This window comes from Corvus moneduloides, chromosome 1 (genome assembly GCF_009650955.1).
Source record: "Corvus moneduloides isolate bCorMon1 chromosome 1, bCorMon1.pri, whole genome shotgun sequence".
Taxonomy (NCBI): domain Eukaryota; kingdom Metazoa; phylum Chordata; class Aves; order Passeriformes; family Corvidae; genus Corvus; species Corvus moneduloides.
Genome location: NC_045476.1, coordinates 159200870 through 159225594, shown reverse-complemented (window position 1 = coordinate 159225594; position 24725 = coordinate 159200870). Strand labels below are relative to the sequence as shown.

Sequence of the window (24725 nt, the reverse complement as noted above, 5' to 3'; positions counted from 1 at the left end):
GGTTGCCATGGCGGTGACGTCAGAGGGTGCCGGGGACGGGCGGCGGAGACACGGAAAGGTCAAACTGGAGGCGAGGGCAGCGAGCGCGGTGGGGCCGCGGCGGCGGCACGGCTGCTCCGGGAGGCTCCGCGGCACGCACCGGCCGGGCGAGGCGGCTCCTTGGTCCCCGCCGCCTCCCCGCGCAGGTACGGGAGGAGCGGCGCTCCGGGGCCGGGCTTGGGTTGGGGGACAGGCGGCGAGGAGGGGGTCGGGGCCGGGTTGAGGAGCGCCTGTGGAGGACCTCGTGTGAGGGGTCGCGGCCGGCCATTCCCGGCAGTGGGGGAGCTAGGAGGGGGCTCCCTGCGCTGTGCGGGGTGGGACGGGAGCCCTGCACCTTCCCGGTGCCCCTTCCCCACCCCCCGTGCCGGGGGTCGTTTTCCCTGCGGTTGTGACCCCGGCACTGTGACCCCCATGACCCTTGAACAGAAGTTGGGCTTTTTTTTTTTTCTGTGGGCCTCAGGGAGTTCTGCCCCCCGCCCGGCCCCCAGCTTTGCATAACTTGACTCCCAGTTGACTGTCCCTTCCTCCCTGCACTTCGCCCTTGCCCGGTGGTCTGTGGCGTGAGGGAGTAAAACTATTCAAGGACTGGGTTTTGTTTCTCTAGGGAAAGAGCTGGGTCACAAATGAGGCAGGCTACCTAATAATATATACGTATATTCCTTTTTTCCCCCCACAGCAGCCCATTGCACGAGCAGGATTCTGTGACAGTACAGAACAAGGCCCTTGGGTGTGATTTTTTAGCAAACCCTGGAGCAGAGCTGCTATTAGCATGTAGAGTTTGAATGCCACAGGCAGTCTGTTGTCTCTTCCTGCTGAAAGAATAATTTAGAGGAGCAGCAGTGACTCATTAATAGAAAGTATTAGTTGCAGGAAGGCAAAACCAGGTGAAGTTTCTTACTTTACTACAGACTTACTCTGTGACCTTGGATCAGTCTTTTCTGCACCCATCAGTCCTCTGTTTGCTTATGAATCGGGAATAGCGGTGCTTTCCAAAAATGTCCTGTGGATAAACATACCGATGACTGTGAAATGCTTATCTGCTGTAGTAATAATGGGTAGATAGTGGTGGTATTTCTATTATAGAAGCAGAGAGGCTCTAGCCAGGATGTGAACTGTAGTAGCCACACTTTGATGGAAATAGGAGCTTGCTTGAAAAGACATTTAATAACCTGTGATATTGCATGATTTGCACTGTGGTCATCTTGCATTTCATATTTTGATGTAGTGTGTGCTTTCAAAGAGCTGCCATTCCACACTGCAAATACTTTATGGATTTTTTTTTTTTTTTTCCCCTTCTGTTAGCCTAGAACAAAGCTGGTGTGGTATCCTCTTCTACTGCTAAGGAAACCTTGTGAATTTCTAATGTGGCAGATGATCCCCGATAGTTGACATCTCTGAGCTACGTGGTGTTTTTGCAAGGAAATACTAAAGGGAGTGACAAATTGTTCATTATACCTGTAATGAAAGGCAAACTTAGTTTTAGGAGCAGTATTTTTCCCCTCACCTTATAGGATGCTCTCTATGTAAAATCAGAATACTTTAAAGGATTTCATAGGCAAAAACCTAAATACAGGAGTTCTGAAGCTGAAGGAGTTCACTGTTGTGGTTCACACACTGCTCTGAAGTGCAGCCACTGCAATAACAGATGGAAGCAGCCAAGCACAGAGCTGGGAGCTGCTGCTGCAAATCCTGACCTGAGTGAAATAAGTTTTCCCTCTTTACAGTTTTGCTTTATACTAACTTGTGCAGCTTGATTACTCATCTTTTTTTCTAATTTCTTTTAATATATTGTAGAAGGATACACCAGGAAGAAACACTGTTTGCCTCATATCTTGGGGATTTTTTGAAAATAATTTGATCTATAGTTTCTCACTTACCTATTCAATTTAATATGAAACTTCCATAATCAGATTAACGTTAAATAGAAAGGCTTTTGTGTTGAGGAGGAGGTAAGCACAACCCAGTTGGGTTTGGGTTTTGTGTTTTATTTTGTTTTTTTTTTAATGAACCTGAAAGCTGCTCTGGTAGAATGGCAATTCATTGTTAATTCATCATATGTAGGTGCCCTGGAAAAATCAAATACCCAGTTTCATAGCTACCCTTAGGCATCTTTAATTTATGCAAGCAGGGCTCACTGAGTAACTACTATAAGTCTCATTGACCTTAGTAGGTTTGCAGAGGTCATATTTTCAAGTGGGTAAGTTGTGCTTGAACTATTTTCTCAGTAAGTATCAGGCTCATGTATTTGTGTACACAATTACATGCTTTTTCCAGTTCTCCATTACATTTTCTGTTTTTCTTTAGATTCTTGCTCATCTTAAAGAAAGCTCTCGTTAGGAAGAAACACAGGTTTTTGAAAACAAGTTCCTTTTCAAGATGTGGCTGTAGCAGAGCAGACTGCAAGGTTTTACAAACAGCCAGAAAGGCCAGTGTTGGTTTCAGAGAAACTTGGCCAGCGCAAGCCGAATGTACACGAGTGACATCAGCATTTTCCTGAGCCATTTATGCTGTTCACTTGTGCTGGTTCCCAGCAGTGCCTTGTGTCTTATGTAAGCTTACACTGTACATCCTGTCCGGCTGTTCTCATGCATGATAATTCACTGGTGTTATCTTACGGGAGGGTTTGAGAGCTGCTGCTTGTCTCAAATGTCTGCATGCAAGTTTCCTATGAGCCAGGAGCATAACAGTGTCCTAGAAGACATCTGAGGAACAACTTGGAGTGAGACACAGCTTGTCCCCTGCTCCTTTTGGTAATGGAACTGTAACCACTGTGAAGTCATGTGGCTGTGACAGAGATTTTAGGGGACTGAAGCCTTGATCTGTATCATATGTAGATGGGCCACTAATGCAGTTTTGATGGCTGGTGATAAAACAGCCATAAAACTCAAAGGACTTAAGTTTCCCTCGATTATTAAGACTGGAAAATAAAGGCTTTTATTATGTTGTCACTGCACACTGTTACAAGGTGTTTGGAAGGAATTAATTGTGTCTTCAGATACTGATCCTTCAAACTTGTCCTTGCAGTTAGCATTTAGTCACGTGTAATGAAAGTACTGCCACTTGATGGGTGAAATTGAAACAAACCCTCCATTATAAGCTCTCAAACCCAGACATTCCTTCTGTTTTTCTTTTCAGCTAAATCTAGCTGAAACTTGCTGGCATAAAATCCTTCAGTAACTCAATGCACATAATCTAGTTCTAAGTAAATGGACCACCTTCTTTAAATAGTGTCTGATGTTTCATACTTCAGTCTCTTTTGTTAGCGCTGTAGCAGTGTGAGGGAGCCAAATTCCTGATTACCTGTCTTGGTGAACGTGGCTGTCCTTGTGTGACTCCTTGGCTTGTTCGGAACAGCTGGAAAGTTTCCTTAGGAGTTCTGATCTGGCACAGCTGTGTACAGGACTGTGAGATTTATAGCTCTGCAAGGGAACCACCTACAGAGGGAAGAAGGGTTGACATGGAGAAGTGCAGCTGGAGAGGAGTGCTGATGTTCCTTGTGGAAGTAACCAGGTCTGTCCTGTGACTTTTCCTGAGTGATCTGCTCCAAACTGCACAAAACAGTTTTTTGTTGTAGTGGAGAAACGAGGAATGCAAGACTTGACAAGGGGACTGGTTATCTGAAAAGGAACAGGTGCAGTCCTTAGACTCTGAAAAGCTAAACAGATGCCTTTAAGTGAGCTGTTCTTACGAAGTTTAAGGACACTTATTGCCAAAACATATAAGAGAAACTTAAATTTTTGTTTTGAGAAGGAACTTGAATTATCACTACTACTTTTATTGACCAAAGGTAGGGATGCATGGGCTTTTCCTAGTGCTTTTGTTATTTATGGAGGACATGCAAATCTGTTTTGAAACCACATACAGGAGAATAGGGAGCAAGGAAGTTGTGTGCATTTTAGAGACCTGTAGCAGCTGTAAGAATAAGCATTGTAAAAAAAAAAAAAAAACAAAAAAAACCCAAACAAACTCCCCCCCAAAAAATCCCAAACTTCAAAAGCTCCTTCATTTAGCACATTCAAGATTCTGTTAATTATATTTTGTTGCATTACAAATATTTATATGACTATAAAAGTTCACATATATGTTATCATGAATCAATAGCTTTTTTAGTAGATGTGGGCAAATAAAATGTAGTCTGCATGCTTAAATCGCTAAAATATTTATAAGAAAGCTGGCTCTTGGAAAAAGTTTCCCACAGGATGCAGTGGGTGTCAGGTCTAAAGGTCAGCAGCAGACACAGTAAAGCAAAGGCTCTTCAGCATTTATTTTTCTCCAAATTTTTCAAACAAACCTTGTGTAAAGAAGCATAGAATCTTTCTTACTTCCTAAATTCCAATTGCTAATAGGCATTTGCAGGTTCGTTCATACTTAAGCTGTTTGTTGCAAACTTTTTTTTCTTAAAGAGAGGGGAAAAAAAAACCCCTCCATGCAGTTAATACATTCATGAACTCTTAGCACGGAAGTTCTTGGTGTAAATCATAAAAGCCAGATGGAGTTTTAAGGGACTGTCATGTACAACTTGGGGAATGAACATTCTTGATACTAATAAAAGGGCCAGATTGGAGCTACATAATTAATCCCAGCGTCCTTTTCAATGCATGATAAGATTTGGCTACAACAGCCGTGGAGTTAATGGAGACAACTGTCACATCCTGTGAAGCAGTGGATTATTTGCCTAAAATAAAAATACCTGTGTGCTTACTCTGGTATGTATCTCCAGGTGGTTAGTACTCAAATTGCAGTTCAAATCAGGAGAAAAAGAGTGTGAGTAGTAACTGAGTTTTTCTTGAATCTATTTTCTGTCTTAAGTATGTATGTAAATATATTTATACATATATTCAATATGTATAATTTTTCTGCATACATATTTTATATCTATAAATGTTATTAAAGCAGACAATAAGTATGTAGGGCTTTTTCGGGTGTTACACGGCAAAACCTTTTCTAAATAGGAGTTGATTTGAAATGTAATGCCTGGGAATCCCCAGGAAACAATCATACAATGAAGTTTATTCCCTCTATGTACCAGTGTCCTGAAGCAAGTGTGCAGAAAAGTGCTAAAAAAGCATATGAGATGGCACAAAGGCTGTGTCAGAGACAGACAGGAGGAGGAGTGGGCAGATGGCAGTCAGTACAAAACACGTGAATAATCAGATTGAGAACAAGCTGAATAGACTGTCAGTATGCTGGTTGCATGCTGCTGCATTTTGGGTTTGGTGAATGTGCTGGGGATTTTTTCTGTTTTGATCAGTGTTTGATACTCCAGAGAGGTAAAAATCTTCAAGTTAGAAGCATATATAAGGGTGAAGGCATGCCTACCATTGTCAGGGGAACTTCTGGGATGAGGGAAAGGTCAGTGCTTCCAGAACTATCAGGACTGGAAAACATTAGAAAAAAATCTGTTCAGTTTATTATAGACTTCATCTGCAAGTTTATTCAGATCTATCTTTGGTGTGCATGACGTGGAATAATGTTAAAATGATCCAAAGTCTTAGTGCCTGAACCTGTGTGATGATAGACTTATTTCTTTCTCTGAAAAGGTCTGGAAGGTAGTAAGACTTACTTGTGATAAATTGTTTACATAACTTAGTCTAATTTATTGGAAAACTCTTTGGGTAGCTGTCTGGCCTGACTGTTCATTGCCTGGCTCAGTGGTCTTTTCCACATTGTTGGTTGGATGCACTCCTGGAGTGTGGAATGGAAAGAAGAGCAAAGGGATGGCTGCACTGGTGAATGATTGATCCCATAACCCCTAGTACAATGCTAAGGATTATAGAGAAAAATAAATCCAAAAATGGAACAAAAAAACCCCTCCTGCCCTACCAATTCTTACTTGAAAAAGGTTATAATATCAATTTATAACAGCAATAAGGTATACACATGGAAGAGAGTGTATTGAGATGCAGTTGATCTGTAGCAACTTGGTCTTGTTTATATTTGTTTCAAAATATTCCTGCTTTTTTCTTTTTCAGCGAGTTCCATAGGCTAAAACAGTAGTGAACTGGTCTAACTGGAGAATGTCCTACTTCCAAGAAAGAGGCTTTGCTTTGTCTGAGATGGCATCTGAATGAAAGGAGCAGCACACACCTTGGAGTTTAAAATTTATTTAGTACAGATAATTTTGCATGTCTCAAGTTATCCTTTAGTAATACCAGTTTGCTCCTTGTACACTGTATTAGCATGCCTCAGTCTGAACAACAGCAGTAAAGGGTTTAACAGCACAACAAGGTAGAGCAAATTGGTCTATATTTCTGCAGAAGTGAAGGTTAGAAAGATAAAGGGAAAGAGATTAAAATATTCACAAGAAGTGCCCTAGATAAGACTGTTTCATGTCTGAGGGTGTGATGAATCCTGTGGGAATGAGGAAGCTAAAAGGCCGTTTAATTCCGATGTCGCACACTGAATCAACATGTTAGATATCAAAGTGGTATTAGTGAAATTTGTAAGAACATGGGCATTTTATGTAAAGAATAAAGAAATAAAAGAAGTTCATCCAAACCAAATCTTTTGCTGTATCCGAGCTATGCGGAGAATGAATGTTGGAGGCTTAACGTGAGTATAATAAATCAAACTGCCAGCTGAGCCTCAGAGGGCTTTATTCATGCATTTCATTGTTCTCTCTGCAGATACAGCGGGGCTCAGCCAAACGCAGGGTTGTCATTCTGCAGATGTTCAGAGTGTTTCCCAGTGTTCTGAAGACCGAGCTGGTGTCTGCCTTATCCAAACTGCTCAGTTCACCTCTCGGAGTGGCCGTGCTCTGACTCTCGTGGGCACTTTTACATACAGGAATCACAGCGTGAGTTCGCAGTTTGGGGTGAGTGGGGAGCTATGTTGTGTACTGTTGGTCACTCCCAGGAAAGGCTCACATTTGTACCTTCTGGAAAGTACTTTTTGGCAGCAGAGGATGCCCTGCTGACCCTCTGCAGCTTGGCAGAAAATATTTCTCAGTGCATGAGCTTCCAAAACATCTCTCTCACGGTACAGACTGCTTGGGACTGCTGGCACAGAGCAGGTTTTTTAACCTTCACCAAACTGTCTCCTTTCCCCATATCCTCAGTACCAGGCAAACAGAATAGTAAAACAGGAGGCAGACTTGTTTTATAAGATAGAAATGGGAAACAAAAGGGTAGAAGCAGAACAGATGCAAAGTTGTGTTCTGGTTTAACACATGATGACACATCTGGCTGTTCATACCCAGAGTTCTAAAGCAGCTCTCTGCTGTTGGGCCTGGAGAGTCAGTACTCATAGCAATAGTCTCTCATTAGTGTTAGCTTTAAGTATTTAAAGTTAAAATTGCTAAGTTTTCCATCACATCTTCGTTTCTTTTACCTCATCCTCACTGGGCCTCTGGCTGAAGATGGGCACCTTTGTGTTGAAAGAGTGTTGCTTTTTCATTCTATCCATATTCATTTTTCTGGTTGACTGGTCCATATTTGATATGCATCAGTATTGTAATAAACATGCTTGCAGCATGCTCATATGATTAGTGCAGTGTGTTTTGTTAACTCAATGTTTCCTGAGAGTATCTTGAGCATTTTATAGAGACCTCATGGGACATATTTTTAGTCCTGCTGATAAACTTTAACTAAATGATCTGATTACACACAGATCATGCTTGTAAATAAATATTCTTTCTCATCTTCTCCTTAGTCTGCTGCTTTTGGAGTTTTGCTTAAGTTACTGTTCAGTAAACTTAACCAGTAAAACTTTAACCTAAGAGCAATCAGTATTGCACTCACTTCCAGAAGGATAAGTAAACACATTTTTTCCTATCAAATCAGGTTAACATACAAAATACTACAGCTAACTAATTTCTGATATTAGTTTGACAGCTGTGTACTTTATCCCAGTACAACAAAGGCAGTGTTCAGGAATGTTTTTCTTGGTGGTGGTTCTGTGAGCATGACCCTTGGATCTCGCTGTAGGTCAAGGACAAGCTTCACACAGCCCTTTGCAGTGGGATAACTAAGCTGTCTGCTGACAGGATCAGGTACTTTCAGGTCACTGGAGCACTGGGAATGTTCTGGTATCAGGGAAGCCAGTTTTTCTGCAACCTGCCCCTCATCTGTTCTGAATATATCAAGGGAGTATTTCAAGGAAATGCTAAGGAAGGTAAAGGTGACTTCTAGGGCTTTATGAAGATTGGTGTACATATCTCTAGCTGAACACAACTTCCAGTGTTCAAACTTGACTCAGGTGTGCTGCAAGACTGATTCTTAAACAAGGAAGTCTGTGATACTTGCTTAAACTATTCATCTGTGTATTTTGACTCTTCCTTTCTTTGGATTCTTTTTTCAATTACTCTAACTGAAAAAAGAGTTGTCACATCTGATCCAATGCTTTTGATATTATTAATTGCAAAATAAATGTAGTAGTTATGCTACAGATATTATGTGATTAGGCATGATTATTTGGTCTTGCATTCTTCATTTGATTTCAGCTTGCATGATTGCTTTGAGTTCAGAAACCTAATTAAAATTTTATTATGAGTTTTTTTATAGTGGCTGAATGACTTGTCTAGATAAACACACTAGTTAGACCAGGATCTGCTAAGGTGATGGTTCACTTAAGAGTCAGGTTATGCTAAATATTAACCAGAAGTGGTAAAATCTCATCAAAGTCTAATGAATCTGTGTACTTAAATATTCCTTGGTTCTAACAAACTGATGGAAACTGTGCTTCTGTATGTTAATGTGAAGTTGCATATTGCAAGATCAGGGAGAGGTTTGGTGTATTTGTTGCTCTTTCTTACACAACAAAAACTTCAGTGTGAAGTTCCTTGTTGTAGTTAATGATACCTGGCTTCTTGCTTTTATAGAAATTAAGACACAAGACCTTTATTTACACAGCTTGAATTGCTGTAATGTGTAATACTACTTCTAAATTTCTTCTGAGAGTACCAGACATCCTAGTAAAACCAAACCTCTGCTGCAATTTTCAAAGACTGTTAATCATTAATTTATTTTTTGGGGGGCAGGAGAAGGGTTAATGTTTTCTTAAGTTGCCTCATTTAAATGAGAAGGTGACTACTAGTTTTCTGTCATTTTACTGGTGTGCTACAAATCTATTTCTTAATAGTTTAGACAGTTTATAATCTGCTGGTAACTTGAACTATGTGGCTGTTTGCTTCAGTCATTTCTTCCCCCTCTGTAGAATTATTTTAGCTGTCTGGTTTATCTTTGCAGAGATGGGGCTTGCAGATCGTTGGGAGACTGAAGCACTGTGGTATTCAGGCTATTGCTAATTCTGTGATATTTCCTGTCTTTTAAGCTACTGGTTTAAGTTCTAAAATATAATTAGTTTGAGGTGTTGTACTCTTAAGTAGTATTGTAGTTAAATTGGTATTTGCAAGATTAAATATTAGATTTCACTTGTGTACAGAGCTTGACAAATATTGCCAACTATGATACTCTGTTTCTTGCATTTAAGTGGAGCCTAAGGCAGCTGACTGTGGCTTTGTGCAAGGGTGGTGAGTTTTGGTACTTGAGTTTATTGTATACAAATGACTGGAAGCCTGTGTTTGCAGCATTTCCTTAAGTGTACCTTTGTTGGTCCCATTGTACAAGTTCAATTTTTGCAGAACATATTTGTTCTAGAAATGCTATTCCTGATTGTTTTTACTCTAGGACCAGTTACATTTGAATTCTTCACATTGAAATAAGATTACAAACTGCACATGAAATTGATTTTTTTTTTTAATTGAATTGATTCCTTAGAGTAATTTCTTGGATGTTTTTACAGTATTTCTGTTGAGCTAATACGATGTTCATTGACCTCTGCTTGAGTTGCTACAGTTACAGAATCACAGAAGGGTTTGAGTTGGAATGGACCTTAAAGATCATCTTGTTCTAACCTCCTTGCCATGAGCAGTGACATCTTCCACTAGACCAGGTTGCTCAAAGCCCCATCCAGCCTGACTTTGAGCCTCCTTGACTGAGAATTTGCAGTTGGTCACTCAGATAAAGACTAGGAGCAGTAGGTGTTGCTTTCAGTAACTTGACCTGCACCTGCAGGTAAACACTCTGGAAGAGGCTGTGGAAAACAACTGATTACAGAGTTTGATCAGCGTCCAAACACCTTGGGAGTTTTCTTCAGTTACCTGTTCTAGTTTGTTTGGCTTTTTAAAAAGCAGTTGAAGCAAATGGTAACTGTTGTGGAAAGCTGAGTGAACTTTTTAGCTCTTTCAACAGGTGAAGTAAGTCTTAAGGACTGCAGCATCCTTGCACTTCAAACCTCTGTGGGGACCATCATCTGGTTCATGAACTGAGTGTGGCAGGATTCCTATGAAGAGCCATATGTTTTCTTATTTTTCTGTTTTTGTAAACAAATTTTTCTAGGCAAATGTGGTGAAATGAGGCAGGCAGCTTTAATTTTTTTTTTCTCTTTTTTTTTGGTTGATGCCTAACTTTAATGAGCTTTTATTTTGGTCTCTTATATATAAAATAAAATCTTTAGTGTAGAAACTCCACATTTAATGACATTTTTGTGTGGGAGCTCTACTCTTGGGCTTGGCTTGCATCACTCATGCAAATTCTGCAGAGCTGTACCCTTGACCTAATGAAGTAACTGATGCTCATGTGTCAGCCACACGTGTCGTTTCCAGTCACTGAAGGAGGGTGGAACCACATCCTTGGGTAGAGGTTTTCACAGATATTTTTTGGGAATATTAGTATTCAGAAATGTGTTGTACCAGCAAGGTCTTCAGGGAAATTTTTGCTTGAGGTGCTTTAAATGCTTCTGACTACTCAGAAAGGATTTTGTTTATTCTTACATTCTTTTAGTTTGCCTTGGCCTCCCCAAGGGCTGGGTGCTTTTGGGACTAACCTGCACTGTACCAGGTACTGGCAAGTGGAGCACTGGGAATGCAAAACAGACTTGGAACTCCTTCCAGCATTTGGGAAAAGTGCTGTGGAATTGCTCAGCTGATTTCCATGGAGGTGGAGTCTGCTGACTGTTTGGCACAGAAGCCTGTGGGAAGAGCTCCATGTTAACGTGCAGCATTAACAAAAGAGGCTGAAGGACAGTGTTCAGACTTGCAGAGAGGGTGTGTAGCAGGTTGAGTTCGAAACCGGGCAGAAACACCAATTAAATGTAGTGGTTTTGGTTCAAAATATTCATTACTTACTTATTTTCCTTCTGTGAGATAAGAATTAGGAGAAAAGCAAAGCAGGCACAAACCTTAAACAGTTGCAGTACAATGAAAGAGTTTTATTACTAATAGAATTAAAAGTAAAGAGAAAATAACAAAACAAAATTAAAGCAAATCCCCCCCCCCCCCCCCAGCACTTCTCTCCTTTTACCCAGCTCACACAAGGGATAACAGAACATGGGATGTTAGTCAGTGTTGCAGTTCTTGAAAAGTCTCTCTCTTATGCTTAAGGAAAAAAGGGTTTTCCTTCAGTTGCACGTGGTTCCCAAACTGCCACCAACAGCAGACCCGCCCGGAAACAATCGATCTGCTGTGTGTAGAACATCTCTCCCATGAAAAATCTCACAATTCCTTCACACTGCAAAACATGGGCCATCACATGGGGTTATTAATCTTTTTAAGGATAAGTTATTTTGGCCTGCACACAAAGGCTTATCTTCGCCACAAGTCTCTAACAGCCTCTTACTACTTCTATATAGCCTGGCATAGGCATTCTTCACAATCTTCACAGGCCACATGAGGATTCTCCATCCCCCCATGTTCTTCAGATGGATTAAAGAGACAAGCAGTTTGTGGTATTACAGTTTCTTACCACGGCATGCAAGAAGGTTTCTTTTAAGCTGTGCGCCAGAATCGCGGCACCGCCCTCTTCTCTCCCGTCGCCATGCTCAGCTCCGTCCCACGGGACTCACTTCCCTTTCTCTCTGACTCTGAAGCCTCCACGTTGAAGGGTGTTCTTGTTCGGGCTTTACGGTGGGGAAAGCCTCGCTCCCTTTGTGCTGCTGGCTGCACGGTGTCTTCTTCAGTTCAGCACGAAGTGTGCTGGCTGCAGGCAGGAGGCTCCGCCGGCTCCCGTTGACTCCGCCGGCTCCGCATGGAGAGGAGAGGGACCCGCCTGTCCCCAGAAGCCGCGCTGGATGGGTTTAGCTGTGGCAGTCCATGGCTGGTTTTAGCTGCCTGCGGCTCTGGGACAGTCCCCCCTTGCCAGCGACCCAGGGTCCGTGCCGCAGCATTGGGGAAGGGGGGGAAGGGGCAGTGGTCCCGGCCCGGCCCAGCGGGGCCGGGAGGCTCGGAGCCCCCCCCACCTTCCAGCAGGGGAGCTCTGACAAAAAGGGGAAGTGGCGCCTTTCCGTGCAGTTTAAATATGTAAATTGCAAGAAGCGTAATTGGTCTTAAAGACTGTCCATCAACTCAGGGTCAACCCACAGGGTGAACTTCAATGCAGAGAGTAAAAAGCAACTTGATGTTCCTCTGATGATTTTTTGGTTTTTTTTTTTCCCTCCCCCCAATGTCAGGTTCCTCTTGCAAGGCAGGGAAGTATTGAAGCTGCATCTAAATGGTTGCAGAGTTAATATTACCTTTAAGGAAGCATGTCTTGCCAAATTAATTTTTTATTGTTTACTCTGTCTCTTGAGATCTACATCTTGCTCACATTACTATTCCCCACTCAAAAGGTTGATGCCAGAGGTCTTAAGTATTTGTCTTTTTAGGGGGCAGGGGAAGGGAAAGTTCTGTTGTGGTTAAACAATTCACCTATCTTGGTTTAGCACTATATTGCCACCAAAACAGGCGGTCCTGGCCTATGCGGTACCTTCCTGTCAGTGCTGAGGATTGAACTGCTCTCCAGTGATTGAGATCGTCTGTCTGCTGTGGCAGAAAACTCATCTTTTTTTGTCTTATTTTTTTTTCCCAGGTTTAGTTTGCAGATAATACAGTGGTTGTCCAAGTAACTTGCATCATGAAGTCCAAAAATTCCTGCAGCAGTAGAGGAAGCAGGAATCCCTCAGCTGGAAGACAGAGAACACAACTACCCTTCTGCCACAATGCTTTTACCATGTTCAGTTTAAACCATCCTGAAAGTATACCAGTAGTCAGACTCTGTGGTGTGAGTATTCTTTTCATGTCTTTGAAACAGTCATTGTGCAACAGCCTCCCTCATTAAGATAATTTTAAAGCTATACTGAGTTGCATTAAGTGATGTTGCGCAGTTGTTTTCTGTTTGAGGTACGACATGGAATTCAGCTGCATGTAGTTGTTGTGTTCATGTATTACTCTGTATTTTGCAGAGCTAATAAAAATTGCTTCAAGATTAACTTGAGAACAACTGTGTGTTGTTGTCCCCAGAATGCCTGTCACTGTAGGCTGGGTACTGGGATTCTTTGTTGCTGATCCTGCTGAACATGCAAGTGATGTTTTGGGAGAAACAGAGTTGAAGCATGTGCTTCTAGACTTCATTGATGGGTTTGGTTTAAGGGTATTTGGACCTTAGGCAGGATTAGAGCCTATTTTGAAGTGAGATCCCCTGGAATATGTGTAGTTTAAATATTGTCTTCAGCACAAACTGTTAGGTTTTGCAGATCTCCTCCCACTGCAGTACACTCACTAACCACTAATGTGGGCAGAGAGCTGGGGTTTGTTTATTTTAGAGGAATACTTCAGTTAGTTAACCAAAAGGTGTGAAAAGCATCAGTCAACGCAAGGAAGAAAGTTCATTTTAGCTACTAATCTTGATAAAATTGAGTTGCTCTCATTGTTGGTTTGGAACTTGGTGACAGTGTGGGAGTTCCAGGTTTGCTGGATCAGAAGTACCCAAGCCCCAGGATTTTAATGTCAGGCAATGATCTGGGTTTCCCCTTCACCAGGCTGTTTTGTCTCTTGCATTTAATTGTTGCTTAAACTGCATTGTTGTGGGAGTGAGTTGTAGGAACAGGTCCTTCTACTCCTACGTTACTTCTGAACTATTTGTTTACTGTAAATGGTTTAATTTTGATTATTACTGAAGCCCTGCACTTGTAAGGTGACTGAAAAACAGTTTGGGTCATACTGTCCATCTTCAGTGTTTAGTTTATGATGGTTCAAAAAGCTTATTCAGTACTGGGAGAAAACAAAAATGAGATTTGCTGGGAAAAAAATAGACACTGAAAATCAGTAGTCAATCCTTAAATGTTAGGCATCCCTGTGTACTGCTTCACAGTAACATTTTAAAGTTTTCATGTTCAAAATAGAGTATTGTAGAAACATTCTGCTACCTTTTTCAAATTTGAGGGAGTTCCTGCATACAAGCTAGTAAAAATATCTTTTGTGTTGCTTGTTCTTCAATATACTGGCATAAAATTGTAATCTTAAAGAGTTCTTTTTCTGGAAGAACACTGAGTCATCTACAGAGGTGACCATTGGATAGTGTTTGGCAGCATATTTAAATACAGTAGGCTTAGGTATGCAACTTCTATTCTCTCTGTAATTTATTTTTTAAAATATTTGGCATCAACTCATTAAAATAGTTTTAACATCAAATATTTGTGATTTCAGAACTGTTGGGCCTGCTGGCAGTGGAATCTATTGATAACACCTGGTTATTTATAGAAAAGACTGTACTGATGTAATCTGTGGATAGTTCTATATCCAATATTGACTTCACTATGTCTGGGAACAATTATATAAACAAGGCTCTAGTTGCTGGAAGCATATCGCAGGAATTAATGAGATTATGGAGCTGCAGGTATAATTGTCAGAAGAAACTTCTGGGGGTTTCTGGTCCAACTACTCATTTAAAGCAGGGGTAGAACTAGCACTGGGTGGGATAAGTCATGGCTTTGATCCCTGAAGCCATGAAAACCCCCAAGAACAGCAAATCCACAACCTCTCTGTGAAAGGTTGAAATGAAAAAGATAGTCTTTGTGTCCAACCTGAATCTTCTATGCTGCCTTTTGTGGCCATTGCTCTTCCTTACCCTGTCTGCCCGGGCTGAGAGTGTGTGTCTGCACTGTCTTTACAGCTCCCATCTTGGTGTAGCTGTAGACAGCTCTCAGATGGTCCCAGCCTTGTCTGTGCCAGAGAGAACAGGCCCCTCTGCCTCTCCCTATGGATGATACCCCTGAGGCCCTTGACCACCTGGGTAGCCTATGGCTGGACGCTCCTTGGTTCCTGAGTCTCCTGCTGAAGTGGGTCCCCACCTGGGCACCAGGTTTGTGCAGAGTGGCTTTGCCAGCATCTGGCCAGGCAGGGATCACCCCCTTCCTGCTGGCTCCTGTTCCCTCTGGTGTCTGCCCCAGCACCTGGGCCCTTTCCCACAGGGCTGGTGCTGTGCCAGCCCTCCCAGCTTGTATTGGGGCACGGGGCTCTTCTGCCCTGGGGGCACAGCTTTACTTTCCTGCCCTGAGCCTGATGAGGTTTGTTTTGGCCCCATCCTCGGGCTTATCCTGGTTGGTTTATGTTTGTGGAAGTGCTGCCATTCCCTCTGTGAGCCCTCTTTTCCCTGCCCCCCTTCTCTTTTCGATCCCCTTGCCAGTTTGCTGAGGGTGCACTCTGCCCCATCTTCTGGGTGCTGATGAGTGTTTGGAGCCCTGGGATGGCCCCTGGAGTCCTCTCTGGCCAAGTTGCAGCTGTGTGATCCAGAGATCTGGCTTGTTCTCCAGGCCAGCTTTCCTTCTGTTCATGGAGCTTGGGGCGCTTTAGCTCCCAGGTAAGACTGCGGTGGGAGATCTGTCCTGAAGTCAGAGAATGTTCTCTTGGCCATTCATCTTTCATCAGAGCCCCCCAGCAGTTGGGTACACTCTGCCCTTGATAAATATTTGTTAACTCCTTAAGATCATCAAAACTAATCTCATCAGGATTTGTTCCATGTTCCTTCCAGAAGCTGATGGGACTCTATACTTTTGAGTTCTCAGGCACAACTACAGTGGGAACCTCCTGTGAATGCCATGACACTTAAGTAGGTGACAACACTCAAAGGCACATGGTGTGATTCATGGGGTGTCCTGTGCAGGGCCAGGAGCTGGACCTCGTGATCCAGATGGGCCCCTTCCAACTCAGCATATTCTGTGATTCATTGATTCTTGGGGTAATTCTGTGTAGAACACAGAAAAAAAACCAGCTAATTTAAGTTGGTAAGCAAAATTTTTAACAGGCAGTAGGAAAATCAAAAATTATTTTCATGATTTAGGAAAAAAAATATTTCCTACTAAAAGTTACTTCTGTCTCCTCCAAAAGGTTGTATGCCTCATCTTGTAGTCCAGTAACTAAATTTTAACTCTTATGTTGTTCCAAGTAGGGACAGATAACGCAGATTTATCAGTTATACTCCTGGCAAATTTGCAGACTAGGAAAGTCGTTTTAATTCTTGTTTGTTATAAATTATTGAAGGAGATGGCTTGATTCTGGGGGAGATGGTGTTTAGAGGCTCTGAAAGCAGTAATTTTCCAAGTCTATTTGTCAGATCCGATGTAAGATTGATTCTATAATATAGAGTTAATGTTTTCAAAATGAGCTGCTTGGCCAGTGCACTGTGTCTGGTTCCAATTACTGTCAGTAAATCCTGAAAACTATTTTTTGAGAAGGACTTGGTGAAATCTGCATTTTAAATAGAGATAATCAGTCTGAAAGTAGCTGAAAGGAGTTTTGTATTTCTTCATGCTGTATGGTTTCGCTTTTGTCTTTGAGAATGTTGATCCTGAAGTGGATGCCATGACTCTGCTGTTCTGGCGTGCACTGTTTCCTCTGTGGAAGCAAGATTATGAGTGTGCTTAAAAGAATGGATCTCCTGGGTATTATTGCAAAACAACTAATTGACTTTCTTTAAAAAAAACCTTGTGCATAAGGACAGAGATGCTGTGTAAACCCAAGTGCTGTGCACTTATTTGATGTTTGTGACTTGCATGCTTGCTGGGTTGAGCTTATTTTCTTTTAAGTAATTTTAAAAAGTGTATATGCTCTGGAAGCAAGGTTAGGATTGATACCAGTGTATAGATTGCTTCTCAGTCTGAAACTCTTCAGGATTTAAATGCAGTGGAGCAGTTGAGCCCTCTTTATACAGCAGGGAAAATAGGTGGTTGTGGCACTGTACTTTCAGCAGAATCTACCGGCTGCAGACTCTGCTTTCAAAATTCAGTGTGATGATGCCAGGACTTGTCATATTTGCAACTATACTCATTTGAAAGGATTGGAATACGTTCACAGAGGATTATCCTTAAAATGGGAACATTGTCTCTGGACCTCTTGGTGCCCTAGCTCTTACCAGTTTCTGCAGCAATTTAGTAATTGCTGCAGACTTAGTTGTTGGACCCTGCCGTCAGTTGACTGTCAAAATGTACCCTTGTTCAGCAAGGTAAGCAAAGGGATTTTGAATGTCTGCTTGCAATTCTCTACTTGTTCCCTCACAGTGTTACAGAGAGCTGTTGTTGGCAACTGATATCACCAGAGAATTATAATTTCAAATGTGAGTGAACAGTCATTAAGTGAAGGAGTGTGCTAAATGTGTCATTGATTGGAGTCTGCGACACCAGACTCAATTGATATCCACTCAAAAGAACCCCCAAACAACCAACAACCTACTTAACAAATGACATACTTATATAGATTTTTTGGTTTCAGTCTTTTTAGGGAGGTTTTTCCATCCATACTCGGCCATGTTTGAGTCAGCAGGTGTGGAGGACTTCAATAGTGAACTTATTACAAATAATTCAATCTTTACCATTCCCGGTATTTCGATTATTTTTAGAGGGCACTGCAATGAACTTCTATTAGGTGTATTCTTCATTTCTATTTCTTGTCAAGTGTTAAGGTTATTTTTTGCCCTTGTGCTTCTGTCTTCAGCTCTCTTAGAATAATCAGATCACTGGGTATGAACTTTCTTTGTATTTTTTTCAGATTGGAGGATCTTCTGAATCTTATACTTTAAAGATGCCTTTAAAATGAAAGAGTCCATTTTCTACAGGCAGCTTTGTCATCTTAGATCAGAGAGATTGGTTACCTTGGAAGAAGAAAAGATAGACTATGGGCCCAAATTAGGAGTTGGAAGAGTCTTCAGGATAAAATGGAGATATGTCACATAGAGGTAGCTGGAAACACTTAGAGATTTGTTTGAATAGTTTGTTTTTAAGTATCTACAAGAATCTGCCCCAGATTGAGCAATCTAGTTTCCCTGTAGGTCTTTACCAGGAATGAGGCAAAAATTCCTTTTCTGTAAGAGGGAGCAAAAGAGGTAAATAGCTGAAACTATGAAATTAGAACTGTGCCATGGACAGCAATAATGAGCTATAATGTTAAACCTACTGAAGTTGTCAAAATTTCTTGCTGACAGTGGGGAAGGAATACTTTATTGGAAACATGAGGGAAGGATCAAATCTTTATGTGAAATCTGGCATAAAATATTCATAGTATTTGTAGTTCTCCTAATGCTGTAGTACTGGTTGTTCAGGTTTCTCTTGTTCATTGGGATGAGGCTGTCCTGCTAGAAAAGTTTAAAATGTACAAAGTGAAAATAACAGTGCATGTTGCTGTATATTATATTCCAATGTAAACTGCTGGATGTCTGTATGCTGAGAAAGAGAAATACAAGTAAGGGTGGTTTCTTCTTTCTGTTCTTGATTGCAGCTTAACCTACTGGTTGGGACTTCATGAGGGTAATTCATTATGATAACTTCTTAGTGTGGCAGACGAGTTTTAAATTTTTTTTAGCTCATTTTTAAAGCAAAATGACCTTGAATTAGCCACTTCCTACCTCCTGTGGTGACTCTGGAGATTACCAGTTACTGCAGAACTTCCTGAAATAAAGACTTAATTTGCCTGAATAACATCTTGGGTATAGTACTCCACCCAATGGAGAGCCAAGATTGTGTTCCATAAATAAACATATGGTTTCTTTAGGCAGAGCTGTTGCTCAGCCAGAGGAATATGAGACTCTGGTGGGGAAGAAAGGGATGTCTGACTGCTGCCATCATTCTTAGGCAGAGCACACTAAATTTATTACTTTTTCTAACTTTGTTCAGACTAAGATGTGGGGCAGTCTTGAATCAGAACCTGAACTTTATTTCGGCTCACACCATTATCCTTTTTCAGTAGTTTGTCCTCCTTAGAATTCCTTTTGTCAGATAAAAATAATTACCACACAGACTTCTAGTGGTTTGTTTTACTAAAATAATTACGTATACTGTATGCACCCAGCCCTCACTGAAATTCCATCTGAGATGTGCTAGTAACATTCTACTTTCATGCTTTCCCAGACATTTTTAAAATACAAAGACACTTTTTTCCTCTTTTTTTACAATTGGTAATGTTAGATTCAATCTCTTTCATTGTGTTAGAATTCATGTCCCAGTTTAAAAGGTCTTTCTCCCTCTTGTGCTGAATTTGCTAGTTGCACTGTGTAAGTATTAGTGATCAAAAGAAGCTGCATGTGTGTTTTTCTGAAAATACACAGGAAATGCAGTGTTAAAACTACTTGTGTACACTTCCTACTTCACCATAATTCCTCATGATGAGTATTGTTAACTTGTAGCGAACTCTCTGTTGGTGTCAGAAGTTAGCTGCAGTTCACGGTGGAACCTCTTGATTTCCATTGTGAAGGTCTTCCTACTGTATTTAAATTTGTGTACAGTTCGAGGATCCCTTTTAATAGTTAGATTTTAATGTTTAATTCTCAATTCTCTTCTGGTCAGTATACATGACTGTAAAGAAAACCTCATAGCAACAATGAGCATCTATCTGCCTTTGTAATTTTTCAGCACTCTGTGCTTGCGTCAGGAATCTGAGGGTAAATTGCCTTGACAGACAGATGGACTGACTGACAAGACCTTGGCTCCAAACACACACACACACAGACAGGCTCCTTGGCTCCATTTACATTTGACTATTTTTACGTGGCAGCTGAGGCCCCAAATACAATGAGTTTCAGTGGTGATGCTGGTTGTAGAGTGAGGAAGTATTAAGATGTGGTGGAAGAGAAGGAAGAAGCTCTTTGGCTCCTTACTCTCTTCTCTCTTCCTTTCTCCTCCCTGTCTTGCTGGACTTTTTGCTTAAGGTGGTCATGAAAGGTGCAGTAGAAATTCAGAGTGACTGGTAAATTAATGATGGAGGCTTGGGAAAATTGCAGTAAGTCTTGGTGATCTGCATGACTTTGATTTGGAAATGGTGAATAAACATGAACAGTATGGTGTCTCTTTAATGGTGTCTCTTTTAAATCCTGACTGTTACTATGAGGTTTTTTTAAAGTCATGCATATTGACCAGAAGAGAATTGAGAATGAAACATTAAATCCTAACTATTAAAGGGATTCTTGAACTGCACACAAATATAAATACAGTAGGAAGAACATCACAGTGGAAGTCAACAGCCAGCATCCACAAATTTTCTGGTAGTTGAAAAAGGATTTTAATTTTTTTGTTGTTGTTGTTATTCCGGAGTATTGACAGCTGAAGAACGGTTCCTAGGCAGGTGATCTTACATTACTGTTAATGACAAAGAGGTAGATTTCAGGTGTCAGAAGGACTTAATGTAGTGTTAAAGATCTGCATCATTCCTTGTGTTGTCTACATGTGGAGTTAGAAGGGGACTTCACACTTGAAAGAATGGTATCTTTTATTACTGTTCTCAATAAAATCAGTTAAACGCATTAACGGAAGCCAGCAGCCAATATTCTTCATCTTGTGATGACGTTAGAATAAATCCTGGTTGTTCTCAGAGCTTTTAGTCTTTACAAAAAAAAGAGGGCTGTGCCATTAAGGAATATTAGAGTATGCTCTCTACTTTTTTGTTTGAAAAGAAGAAAGTGGTTGGGAAAATAGCTGAAGATGGTTCTTAATGAATGTATGGCTTCAGTTTTGATTGAACTTTTCTAGAAATTGGTGTCTTTCAAGCATGTAGTTGTACTGTGACCTGTAATGCCTCTGCCTTTTTTAACACCACATTTGGAAATGCAAATTTAAACTCCTTTTATACAAATACAATTACTTTGTAAAATGTTGTGTAAGTATTTATAGTCGATAGTGAATCCAATAAAGCAAGAGATTTCACTGTCATGTAGATTGGCAATTTTGTGATGATGCACATGGTAAACCAAAATGAGGTTGTGGAGAGTTTGTTCTCTTTGGGCAGGTGACATTGTAGTAACCTTCCTTATTCCTTAAGAACTGTTAAAGGAAAGCAGCGTAAGAAATGGCTCATTGCAACTTAATGCTCAGCAGCCTAATTAGTCAAATACCATGTACCTACCTCTGCATGAAATAGGCTATTTCTTTCCAATGTAAAATAGGAATTTTCAGTTTCGGAACAGCCTGAAGAGGGCCTTTGTTGCAAATGACCACTGGCTTTTTAGTTATTTATTCTCAAAAATAATGAAGGTCAGCATGGTATCCATAGTGACTGCATGCAGCTTCCTCGTTAATCTTGGCATGCTGCTGTAAAAACGAAATTCACTTACTAGTAAGAACTTTTCGTGTTGCAGAGGGAAACCTTTCTTTGAAAACTGGATGTGATTGGGTTTCTGTAACTTGAGAAATCTTGAATACTGTAGTTTTTCTTCAGTTTTAAATTCCTTGTCAATTTCTGGTTGCATGAGTTGCTGTGGAGGTCTTAACAGAGAACAACCAACCTTAAATTGCTGATGTATGTGTATAATCTGGCACTGGAAAACTTGTGACTTGAAAAATTACTTTCATTTGGAAGTGATAAGGACTGCTAAATGGGGAATATATCATTCTACTTGCAGCTCTGTTAGTAAAAGGAAGGCATTCTGCTATAAACTGCAAAATTCAGGCTTCTAAGAAGTATGTGAATATGATCAAGCCAGAATGGTTGAATGGTCCCAATTCCACGGCGTGAAATGGAGCATTAGGAGAAAATGTGGCAACTAACTTGGTGAAATGCTTTTAGTAAATAACTAAAAACTAGTAAAAACCTAAATTTAGGAAATGTTCACTATTTCTTTTTGAGTATTACACAGTATAAATACTAAATTTTAATATTACAAAGGCTCTTTTAACTTCGAGGAAGTATTGTTGCAGAACTGAATGCAAGTCTTGTGGGAGTTTTGATAGGAACTTGTTGAAGATGGGGAGTGAAGTGGTTCCATCCGGATGTTGCTGTTGTTTTCCCTCTCACCCCATCCCTCTCCTTTAATGCTTACCCAAAGAGAGTGGGTTTGGGTTGGGTTTTTTTTAATCAGTTGGTTGTAATAGAGTTTTAAACTGATCAGGCAGGATTCTGACACTGAGGGTAAATATTTTCAGAATTCTGTCAAGTTTCTGTTTCTGATATTTTCTTCATTATGAATGTGGCTGTTTTTGCTTCTGTCTTTAATTTTGCATAGAGCTGTATGTAAAAACATAAATATTTATGAGAGGATAGCCATTTGCAAAATTCATGGGAAAGTTCAAAGTGGAAGTCTGTTTTAGAGCGCTCTAGGAATGAGCCTATAGGGAAGTAAAGTCAATGTATCTTTAAAGTAATAATTATTTTATGTCTATTTTAAATGTATAAATGAAAAAATATTTATAAATAAGTATAAAATAATATAGAAATAAGAATTAATCTATTTGAACCAAAGAGGTCTTAAAATGTGTATTAAAATTGAGAATTTGTAATCTAGTTGTTGCATTTAGAAATACTAATTTAATGTAAGTTGTGTGTGAATCTAAAACTGTACTTTTGCTACTGAATGTAAAAAATATGTTTTCTTTGATATTAGCTGCACAGTAATTGGCTGGAATGCTACAGAAGCTTATCTTAAATCCTTTCTTTTTTTATTTCCCTCTCCTAGAGGTGACCAGCTGCTCTGCGCCAAGTCCCTTGCAGTGATGTATCGTAGTCTGTTGCTGTAAACATCCCCGACTGGAAGCTGTACCAGCGCCAGCTTTCAGTCAGATGTTTGCTGCACCTGGCTATGCTTGGACAACAGCAGAAGGAGAAGCTGTCATGAATACATATGTGCATTTATATTTATCAAACAGTGTTTCTACAGAAAGAGATTAATTGCCTTCCCATGAATTAACCTGGCTGGTAGGTGCAATTTCCTGAAATCTAGTCTGAAATGGAGATCCAAAGCTGGTGCATGGGTCACTCAAAGCTGAGCTCTTTGCTGCTTTGTGGTATTAACTACAGGGTTAGGCTTCCCTGGAATGACAAGTGGTGGTGAACTTCTACAATTGCACATGAACCCTTCATTGCTTTATCAATTGTCTGTTTTAGCAGCTTCTGTTACTTAGGGCTCTGAGGACAAATTACTATCAATGCTGTCAAATACTTAGCAGGTACCTTACCTGCTGTGCTTTGCTTTTTATTGTTTTTTCTGGAATTCTGTAGTCCAAGTGTCCTTGTTAGTAGGTTATGCTCTTAATTGTTTGTAAGCTGGACATAACCCAAGACCAAAATAAAGGTTAAAAACATATGGCCCAGTGTGTATTTTTGCTGTATTTTTGCATAGCATATACCCTTGTGTAGTGGTTTGGTCCAAAATACTCATTACTGTTTACCTTCTGTGAGATAAGAATTAGGAGAAAAGCAAAGCAGGCACAAAACTTGAAAGAATATAAAGAAGTTTATTAATAGACCTAAAAGAAGGGAAAGAAAAAATAAAATCATACCACACCTTCAGAACACTTCTCCTCCCCCCACCTTTCCCCCTCTCCCACTGTAAAAAAGACAACCCTTGAGATGTTCAGTCTGTTTACCACTTCCATAATAACCTTGTTCAGTTTATTTAGGGAGAGGAGTCTCTCTTGCTCATCTCCACAAGAAATTCTCTCATGGCTTCAAGTATCACAAGGAGACAGCTGCCCATGTTGATTCTCTGCTCGCATCATGTGAGAGTCCCTTCCCCCGACTTGCAGCTTTTCCCACAACTGCTTTCGAGGGTCCAGTCTTGAGCTACTGGGGTACCATTTTAAGGTTGAGCCATTCAGAAACAAAAGTTCTCTTCACCCATCTCTGGGAGCATTTTCATCTCTAAGAATAGAGGCCCTCCCTTTTTCCTGGGAGACAAGGGTCCTCATCATCTTCATCTCTAGGACTATCTCTGGGAGCATCTCTAGGAACTGAGGTCTTCTCCTTCCAATTTGGAGCAAGAGTCCTCATTGCTTCCATCTCTCCCTATTCAAGCTTCTCATCAAATTACAGCTGCTTCAGCATTTGCTTATTCCAGCACAGGTGCTTTTGCTCACAAGTACAAGTTGAACGCTCCACCCCCCATGCTTTCATGAAATTACAACGGGTACTCTGATATATCATAGTCTATCACCACCCATAGTTTTACAGCAGATTTTCAGCTTTATGCATCTCCTCTTTCTCCTCCCTCAGAATTTCAGTTCTTCTTTCTTTACTTAATGTCTGCAGCACTTACAGCACTAAAAGGGTTAATCTCAGTCGGGCCTTGCAGCTGGAATTTTGCTTATTGGTCACATGATCTTTGCTGGACAGCGGGGCAGCTTCAGCTGAATCTTCGGCCGCATCTTCGGCCGCACTGGAGAGGGGGAGCCGGGCCGCGCCGTCTGCACGTAACAGAGCTGGGGGGGCGCAGGTGGAACAGGGCCCATTGGCCCCAGGATGGCTGTAGCCCGACCCAGGCCCAGCCCAAGCAGGTCCCGGCAGGCCCCGCTGGGCCCTGTATGGGCCCAGCCCAGTTACCTGTCCCCCAGCCAGAAGCAAGAAAGAGAGGGAGCTTCCCAGGGTCTGTCCATTCCTAAATGTGGACCACAGAGGTGGTCAGAATTCTAAGTGGCTTAAAAAATTGTCAATATTCAAACTAGCCAGTTGATAGGTTCTGTTA

General features: G+C 41.0%; 1 protein-coding gene across 3 annotated transcripts; it reads left to right on the top strand.

The window, feature by feature from the left end:
- On the top strand, nucleotides 1-23348 carry LOC116455732. Of its 3 annotated transcripts, XR_004244459.1 has the most exons (4): nucleotides 1-185; nucleotides 6666-6853; nucleotides 12882-13073; nucleotides 22722-23348. XR_004244459.1 is itself a non-coding variant. In XM_032133973.1 (3 exons), exons 1-3 carry the CDS (start codon nucleotides 8-10, stop codon nucleotides 12885-12887), a joined length of 354 nt encoding a protein of 117 aa, XP_031989864.1. In that variant the 5' UTR covers nucleotides 1-7; the 3' UTR covers nucleotides 12888-13286. The 3 variants fall into 3 exon arrangements, 2 of the variants coding, with proteins under 2 accessions (XP_031989864.1, XP_031989853.1); XM_032133973.1 differs by lacking the exon at nucleotides 22722-23348 and having other exon boundaries at nucleotides 6666-6835; nucleotides 12882-13286; XM_032133962.1 differs by lacking the exon at nucleotides 22722-23348 and having other exon boundaries at nucleotides 12882-13286.
- Nucleotides 23349-24725: the final 1377 nt, after the last annotated feature.

Coding starts and splice junctions, on each gene's coding strand:
- LOC116455732 (XM_032133962.1), top strand. CDS start 8: ATGGCGGTGACGTCAGAGGGTGCCGGGGACGGGCGGCGGAGACACGGA. Junction 186..6,665: donor CCCGCCGCCTCCCCGCGCAG/GTACGGGAGGAG, acceptor TTCTCTCTGCAG/ATACAGCGGGGCTCAGCCAA.